This window comes from Hippopotamus amphibius, chromosome 1 (assembly GCF_030028045.1).
Source record: "Hippopotamus amphibius kiboko isolate mHipAmp2 chromosome 1, mHipAmp2.hap2, whole genome shotgun sequence".
NCBI classification, from domain to species: domain Eukaryota; kingdom Metazoa; phylum Chordata; class Mammalia; order Artiodactyla; family Hippopotamidae; genus Hippopotamus; species Hippopotamus amphibius.
This window is the reverse complement of record NC_080186.1, coordinates 121,916,860-121,926,162: the sequence shown is the minus strand read 5'-3', so window position 1 is coordinate 121,926,162 and position 9,303 is coordinate 121,916,860. Positions and strand designations below refer to the sequence as shown.

General features: G+C 43.4%; 1 protein-coding gene across 1 annotated transcript; it reads right to left on the bottom strand.

Annotated features, from left to right (window-relative positions):
- Nucleotides 1-4,600: 4,600 nt before the first annotated feature.
- LOC130835868 (olfactory receptor 10J4-like) lies at nucleotides 4,601-5,536 on the bottom strand. The gene has a single exon (XM_057707743.1). It carries the CDS (start codon nucleotides 5,534-5,536, stop codon nucleotides 4,601-4,603), a length of 936 nt encoding a protein of 311 aa, XP_057563726.1.
- Nucleotides 5,537-9,303: the final 3,767 nt, after the last annotated feature.

Sequence of the window (9,303 nt, the reverse complement as noted above, 5' to 3'; positions counted from 1 at the left end):
TCTCCTACAGACAGTTTAAGAATCTGGTTATCTCTTTGGAATGAAAGTAGTCAAATATGGCCCCGGTTCTGCAGAGAACAATTCACACTGTCCTTCTGCCCCTGTGACATTTCAGAATTGGGAGGACATTGTGTTTAGATCCAAGGGTCTTCTCTTGGGGGTCAGGAAATAGAGATGGGCTGCACACTGTTTTTTTTACTCGAAATTACTTCCTCTTCTCCAATTGGCAAGACGCAACTCCAAATTTACTTTCCACTGAAGACTTTCCATGGGTTACTTTATTGCTTCTGTAGCATTTTCTTCCTTTCACATGTGGTGCTTATCTGCGCCCATTTGTTCTTCAAGCACTAAGCATATGCCAGGCCCCGTGCTCATTGCTGGGCATACAGAAATGAATGAGATGCTCCACCAACCTTCGAGGAGCTCACCGTTTAGTTACAGGTGGTAGGCAACTTAAATAAACTGAAATAAACACCACAAGGAAGTGGGACAGGAAGGAGATGGTCCTTAATTCAACTCAGGTTGATTACAGAAAAAAATGGGTAAGTAGAGTAAGACCAGGTAACAGAAGATTTTAGAGTATTTAGACTTTATCATTTTTAAGGACTTTTCAATTGATTTCACTTATCCCTCCTGTTCATGGGCTTCACAGGCCCTTAGCAACTAGCCTCTAAAGGACCACCAGCCTTCTACACTAGCTACCCTGCACCCTCTTCTTCTTTATCTGGTGATTTTGCTTCCATGCTGAGAAACAAGATACTCAGTGCTGGAATTTGATGGATGCTGTGGCAGCAGTATGAAGATGGATTTGAGGTTTGGGAGAAGAGGCAGGGTGGCTGCTGACAGAGCAGTCAGGCTAGAGATAATTGGGATTGATCTGGAGGGGCTGACAGTGGCCCATAGGAGAAGGGCAGGTGGGACAGACATCCGAGGGGAATCAGTAGGGCTTGTAACTGAATCAATGTGTGGATGAAGGGAGAGGAAAGAACCAATCATTTCATAAGCTACTCCCATCACGTTCATTCATGCCAACTCCCCAATTATTCACAAATATGCACAACTTCCTGTTATAACAGATAAACAAATGATCTTTGTATTAATGTCCCATCATTAGATATGATTGGTGGCTATGGGATCTTAGTAGGAAAGGAATGGAGTTGGGCTTTATGATGTCATTGCTTCGGGATAAATTAGGAAGATTTTGGAAATGGGGCAGTGGGTAGATGGTATAAAAATGTGGAAAAGGGGATTTTCAGCTCCAGAGTCAACTAATATTTATTGAACACTTTCGCAAGTTTTTGTCTCAATCCTCCAAATGGCCGCATGAAGTCAGTGGTACTATTTTCATTTTACAGAGAAGTTATGAGGAATTCATTACTCCATCAACAGTAAGTCTATGGGAATTTGGTGCTAGATGGAAAGGAACATGTGGAGTGACTATAAAAACAAAGCTGACACAACACCAAGAGAACCTGCTATAAATGGCTTTCTTTGAGGACCATATGTAAGTAGCTCTTATTCTACTTCATTCATGGCATCACAGTAGTTTAGGATCCGAGGTCTGGCCCTCCTGATACTTTAAGATTGTCAATGGGACTCTTCCAGAGCCACGAATAGGAATCACAACAGGGTTAACTGACGTCAGCATTGTTCCTGAATATCTTGGTCAACTTGAGCTGCTATAACAAAATATCCCAGACTGTGTGGCTTAAAAAAAGACATTTATTTCTTAACTTCTGGAGGGTGGGAATCCAAGGTCAAGGTGCTGGAAGATTTGATTCCTGGTGAGAGCTTTCTCTCTGGATTGCAGATGGCTGCCATTTCTCTGTGTCCTCATATGGTGGAGAGAGAGTGAGACAAGAGAGGGAGAGTCCTCTGACATCTTTTCTTAAAGGGCTCTAATCCCATCAGGAGGACCGCCACCCTCATGACCTCATCTAAACCTAATTACTTCCCACAGGCTCCATCTCCAAATACCATCACATTAGAGCTTAGGGCTTCAACATATGAGTTGTGAGGGGTGGTGGGGGGGGGTGGGGGGGAGATGGACACACAAAACTCCTTTCTTAATTTCAAAACATTTCTTGAATCTCCAGCTTGATGTTGGTTGGATAATGATAGTTGTATTACTTGTACCAATTGGTAGAAAAAAATTCCTGAAAAGAGAACTACAAATTTCATAATTTGTGCTTTCAAATGAATGATGGTACATTCAAAAATAGTTGCACATGTTTTTGAAAGTATTTATACACCCTTCGTATGAAGGCTGATGCACACATGAATCCTGGGATTCCTTGCAGTGTCTCTGAGACAACAAGGAGAGAAGTGGGAATGATGCTCTGTATAGCTGGTAGACCAGTAAGTGGGTAGCCCATAGGTGAAGGGAACATGGGGTAGGACTGCAGAGAGGCAGCTGAGTGGTTTATTAACACAGGGCAGGTGTATCCAGGAAGCCATGCTTGAAAGACCCTGGAGAATAGTTAGGTTCGTTTTACTGGGAAGTGGGATCAAAGACTATAGGGGAAGCCCATTTTCAAAGTCAGAACCTCCTGGGAAGAGGGAACTCATGCTATGAATGAGAATTCTGTTGTTAAAACCGCTGTTAAAACTGTCACCTCGGAGTGAGATAGAAAACCACATGGTTCTCGCTGCCAGGAAACATTATGTCTGTAACAGTTTTGACTCCTCACAATAACCTTGGGAGGATGATATTGTCAGCCCCGCTGTGCAGATAGGACACAGAGGTCAGGGAGGTTAAGTGACTGTCCCTAGAACACATGCTTATATTGGTGGACCTAGGATAGGGACGCATGCCCTGTGGCCCCAAAGCCTGTGCTCCATCTACAACATCACACTGCTCAAGCATCTCCTACTCAGGCTCTGAGTGCTTTGAAGGGGGTCAGGGACGATAATACATGTGCATAGGAGGATGGGGACAGTGGTTAAAGGTCTACTGGTCCTGCACCCTCTCATTCTTCAGTGGCCTTTGGCCCACTATAGATTTCCTTTTTTCCTTTCATCTTTGGAGCTGTGCTGAGTGGAGAAAGGATGCACCAAAATATCGGAGGAGAAAACATATTACAATACAGAATTTCTGAACTTCCAGACTAACTTCCAAGACCCAAGGACATTCGAATAGGATTTGAGGTATGTGTAAATCCACGATGTTTAGAACTCCTTTTTGCCTCCTAGTCTATAATTATTAGAAAGGAGAAAGCTGGTTCAAATAATCATCATGAGCTTATAATGCAACTACAGACCCTGGGGTGAATTGCCTGTTTTTAAATCTTGGTTTTGCTACATACTAGCTGTATGACCTTGAGGAATTTACTTAATCTTTTCAGGTCTCAGGTTTCTCATCTGTAAAATAAGTTTAATAAAATACTTACCTCATAGACTTACAGTGAGGATTAAATGAGTAAATTGCATAAATCCATGCCTGCTATCGAGGAGGTACTCAAAATATGTACCAAAAGGGGACATCACCAAGGGGGACAAACACTCTAGAAGTAATGAAATAATAAAAAGGAAAGAGGGAGAAGAACTGTCTGCTGATGCTAATTGTTTTAGCTGCCCATAGATATCTTCTTTTATTCCTTTCTTCCTTTCTTCTTTCTTTTAATAATTATCGAGCAGTTACTATACACTGGGCCCTGTTCTGAATGCAACAGATGCAAGAGAGGACCCTCCAAGAGTGGAACCTGAGTGATGGATATAGGTGTCACCTGGCTCAGGTCAGATTCCCTTGAGGCAGAGCCTGAAACAAGGACCCAGGTGTAGGTGATTGATTGAGGGCATATTCTCTAAGAATGTTCCCTCCCACCCAATGGCAGTTCTTCAGAGAGGAGAGCAGCTGTGAGTCGTTGGCACTCCAGTGTGCCCGTGGCTGCAGGAGCACTGACAGAGTCATCATAGTACCCAGGCTCTCTGGGGAGAGGGGATGGGATATGAAGATGAGGGCTCTTCAAATGCAATTCTTAAATATACAGGAAGCCGTTTTTATGGTTTTTGCTAAAACTGCTCAAAATTTACACTTCTCAACCAGTTTGTAAACTTGCTGTCAGAGCCTGTGTATGATATGGCTGTCTGGGATTTATATATGTAGTAATAGGCACAGGGTAGATCATTAATGGAGTGATTTTAAAAAAAAAATTATAGTGCAAGATGTAGCATAGGAAGTGTTATATGTATATAATGGAAAACTTGTTGTGTTCGTGTCCCTGATTTTCATGCTGAGGCCAGGTTCAGATTATAGAAATTCCTCTGCTCTGATGTCATAGAGTCTTCCCACCCACACCACTGGTTTACAATACTTTATGCAAAGAGTAACAGGGGCAATGTCTTACAGCACTTGCATATGCTTCATTTCATTCAATTTCCATCAAGCATAGTAAACCCATTTATCAGTCTTGGAAGATCCATCTCTCTCTTCCTTCATCAATCTTTTCCTTCCTGTTTTACTCTATTCCTCTGATTCCCAGATGCTGCCTAGATAAGGTACCTGGAGTCCTCATACTCTCTCTTGCCCAATTAGCTCCCTCACTGCAGAGACATCTTATCAAACCTTTTGAATTTCATTGTTATTGAGACTGACTAGTACCTAAGAGAGGGGCTTTCTGCCCAAAGCTCTGAGCAGGGCATCCTTGACCTCTTTGTTCCTGAGGCTGTATACAACAGGGTTTAGGAGGGGGGTGATGACAGCATAGGTTACAGAGGTAAGTCTGTCCTGCAGGGAATTTTGGGATTTGGGTTTTAGGTAGATGAAGGAGGTACAGCCATAGTGGACAATGACCACTGTGAGGTGTGAGGCACAAGTGGCAAAGGCCTTTTTCCGGCCCTCGGCAGATGCCATCTTGAGGATGGTGGTGACAATCAGGACATAGGAGATAAAGATCAAGACCATGGGCAGAACAAGGACACACAGACTGATGAGCAGAGTGATAAATTCTTTGACAGCAGTATTGGTACAGGCAAGCGTCATTAGCGGTCGGATGTCACAAAAGAAGTGGGAGATGATTTGGGGATCGCAGAAGGGCAGGCTGAACACCGAAGACATTTGAATGATGGCTGTGCTTGGGTCAGTGCTCCAAGATCCACTTGCCAATTGTATACAAGTCTTCTTGCCCATGATGACTGCATACCATAGGGGGTTGCAGATGGCCATGTAGTGGTCATACCCCACGGCCGTGAGCAGGAAGCAGTTGTTGACACCGAAAGTGAGATAGAAGAAGCGCTGGGTGGCACAGTCTGGAACGGAGTTGGCTTGTTGGGGTCTGAGAAGACTGGACAGCATTCGGGGGATGATGGCCACTGTATAACAGGTCTCAGAAATGGACAGCATGCTCAGGAAGAAGTACGTCGGTGTGTGAAGCTGATGGTTGAGGCGGATGACTGTCAAGATGATAGCATTGCTGGCAAGGGTCAACAGGTACAAGACCAAAAAGACCACAAAGAAGGTGAGTCTGTGCTGCCAACCAAAAATGGAAAAGCCTTCAAAGGTAAACTCTGCCACAACTGTGAAATTAGGTCTTGGCATTGAAGAGAATCTGCATCTGAAAGAGATGAAGTGAGAAGTTTGAACATCCAGGCTGGAAACCGCATACTGGTCCAGGGTTATCATCAGCCATGTGCAGGGATTCAACGTGGTGTAGCCCTGGGTTTCAGGAGCTCTTAGCATTCAGACACTGTCCAAGTTCTTGAGGACCTCTTAAGGTTCTCAGGGGGCTGGTGTTGGAGGCAGATGTAGTGAGGAGGGGAAGAGAGTAAATACGTAAAGGGGAGTAGTGGAAATACCTAAAAAGGTTGGCTAGAAGTAAATAGAGAGGTAGATAGATAGATGGATAGACCAGAAAAGTAGATTGATAGATAGACCAGAGTAGGTACAGCCCTGAAACTCCACCCAGACTCACCTGGATTAGACCAGCAATGGCCCATCATGTGTCAGAGACCCAGTGCAAAGGGACATGCATAAAGAGAGAATTCAAGCCAGGGACAGACATCTATTTAAGTCACACGTCTGAGAGGTAAGAGACCAGCTCCAGCTCTGGTCAGGGGGGCCTGGTAAATAAAGATACATAATAATGCTTCTTCTCATGGTTCAAATTACATTCAAGATAGCTAATTTCTGGAATAAGGCTATGAGAGGAGATATCACCTTTTCTTTTTCTTTTCTTTTTTTTTTTCCAAGTTTTTTTGATGTGGACCATTTTTAAAGCCTTTATTGAATTTATTACAATATTGCTTCTGTTTTATGTTTTGGATTTTTGGCCATGAGGCATGTGGGATCTTATCTCGCTGACTAGAGATTGAACCCACACCCCCTGCATCGGAAGGCAAAGTCTTAACTACGAGACCACCAGGGAAGTCCCACTTTTCTTTTTTAATTAATTAACTATTTTTTTTTTCAGTTGGGGAGCTTCTAGCATGTGGACCCAGGACATTCTATGATGCAAAGCCAGCTCTTTCATTTCATCCCTGCTTCCTTCCTGTGTTCTCCAAGCACCACTTTTTCTAAAACCCTAGTCTCCTTCCTTCTACGTGGAATGTAGTTTCCGCTTCTATTTTCTAGTCTGTAAACACAGTAAAGAGGCAGAAACTTATTAAGGGTTTGAAGTTCCAATAACTGTAAGAAAACAGTGATAAAAACAACAAAATATTAAAGTTTAGAAAAACCTCTGACTTTAACCCCAGTGTACGTGGAGGGAAGTTTAATTTTTTTTTTCTCACTTCATTTGTCTCCATTGGCTCATCTATAAAATGGAGAGGATTATATCTATTCATAGTGTTACTATGGAGATTATGTGAATTACTTATGTAAATAGCCAAGCACAGTTCTTGATACATAACAGGCAAACAATACATTACATTTCTGCTTCCCTCCCTTCATCTGTCCTCCCCAACACACTCTGCATAACCCTGGGTTCTACTTGTATGTTAAGCTCACCCCAAAACACACATACATTTATTCATTCCTTCTCTCTCTCTCTCTCATGTTCATGGATGGTTCTTGTCATTAATTTCGCCAATCTCTAATTGATTGGAAAGTCCAGTCCTCACTTTCCACCTCTTCTCCAGCTCTAGATTCTCAAATGTGTGGGGATAGGGGTAGAGGTGGTCTGGTTTCACACCCCAGCAGCTCTTACTTCACACGTGACCTTACAAACATTTCCTCATCTCTTTAGGCTTCAGTTTCTCCACCTATAGGATGAAGATAGTGCTGATATCTACCTCAGGGGACTGATGGAAGGATTACATGGGAGGATGCCTGTAAGGTGTTTAGCAGAGGACCTGGTATAGAGCATGCCATCAATAAATGTAACTGTTGATAAAGATAAGCATAGATTTCAAAACGTGAATCTTGCAGGTCATTGTTTTATATTCATTTCTCTTCCCCAAAGCCTGACTTCAAGGTTAGAAGGTGATTGGTCTCCATCTAGCTAACACTTGTTGAGCAGCTTGCAGATTAGAGGATGCTTTTCTGTGTTTTGGAGATGTGAGGAGAAGGAGGTAGTGAGGAAGAAAACACCATATTCAAGTGAGGGAGAGATACCAAGGATCAGGAGGAGGACCTGCATGTGGGTTGGAGTGGAAAAGCCATTCCCAGTGAAGCAATTCTGCAGGGGTGCCTGCGTCCAGGACCTCTTCCTTGAACTCCTGCACTCATGAACCCAATATTTCAGCCAGCCAGCCATTCACTGACCCTCACCTTCCTGGCCTCTGCTTGATATTTGGGGCAGGAAGGTGGGGACTTCCATGTTCAGGGAACATACTTGTTCTAGTATAGAGGGGGGAAATTAGGTTAGCTAAACCAGAGTCAGATGTTCTATTTCTGTCCTCCAGGACACACAGGCCAGGAGTTATGTGATAGAGAGTGGTGGGGAGAGACCGGCTGTCCGCAATTTCCCTGGTTTACTCAGTGTGAAGACTATATCTTGAGCTAAATTCACCAATTAAGCTCTTTGAAAGTTCTGCCTGAGATTTTCTGAGACTAATGCCCAGATAACACTTCCTGAATGATTTCTCAGTATTTATAATACTTTTTATTCCCCAAGTTTTGTGACACAGCTGTACATTCATTTTTTCCCACTTGACCATATTCTTAGGAAAGAAAAGAAAAAGAGAAGGTGGGATTCCATGAGGCAGGGGTCCACAGCCAGTTAGATAAGAATCGTGCTTCACTGCATCATGGAATGTGACTTACATCTCACCAGGCAGGGCTGAGGCTCTCTCAGGCTTCAGGAGAGCAAGGCTTGAGAGGGTAGAACCAGGACTTCCAGGACTCCTGCTGTGTGTGGCAGACAGAGCTCCCAGGGAATCTTCGGAAAGGGAGGACTAGAAGAAAAATTTAGAGCCCTCCAGGGTCTGCTAGTTAATTTTTCTCTCTGATTGGTTAGATATGGGAGTAACAAGCAGACAGAAAGCAGCCCTGGGCTCTCCTGTGCCTCCCCCAAACCCCGTTCCTTTGATTTGGATTGCATTCTATGAGAGAGGACCATTCTCCTGTGCCCCAGGATCCCTGAGTCCCTCTCCCCAAAGCCACAGTGACTGTCCCCAAGGCAGCAGTAGCAAGATCCAAATACCGTGATGTCTGGGGATCTCATTAGAAAAGTGGCTCATCAACCCACTCACATAGATACTATGTAGGTGTCAGGGAGGAAGAAATTTTCCTCTGCCCTTTCGGATTCTTCTGTTTGGTCTAAGAATGAAACTGACATGAGACAGATTAATGTGAGAAAATCAAACAAAAGTGTAATAATATATATACATGGGGGCGACCCAGGAAAACTGAGTAACTTGCCAAAGTGTCCAAAGACATCACCTTAAACACCATCTTTAACTAAAGACAAAAGAGGATATTGTGGGGACTTGCCTGGTGGTGCCATAGCCACAGCTAAAGAAAGCCCACGTGCAGCAATGAAGACCCAACACAGCCAAAAATAAAACATAAAAATAAATGAAAATGTTTAAAAAACTTAAAAAAAAGAGGATATTGTGGGTCGTTATTTGGGACATCAAAGGGGAGAAGTGATTCACATTGAGATAGAAAAGCAAAAGTCTAGTAAATAAGTGTTTGCTGGGCCTTGCAGAGACAACAGGACACAGGAATTTTAATAAACAGATTTTTCTAGGTTCCTCCCTGTCTACCACACCTGGTTCACACCATAGTCAGCCATGGTGATGGCTCCTTTCCCGGGACAAGTCCTCCATCTACATTCTTTTAGTCAGGGGGAAGGTTAGCGGTTCCTCCTGAGTCTTTTGGGACTTAATTGTTTCCAGCTCAAATAATCTGCATGCCAAAGAGAC

Bases quoted from the DNA above. Each gene is read 5' to 3' on its own strand.
- LOC130835868 (XM_057707743.1), bottom strand. From the start codon at position 5,536: ATGCCAAGACCTAATTTCACAGTTGTGGCAGAGTTTACCTTTGAAGGC.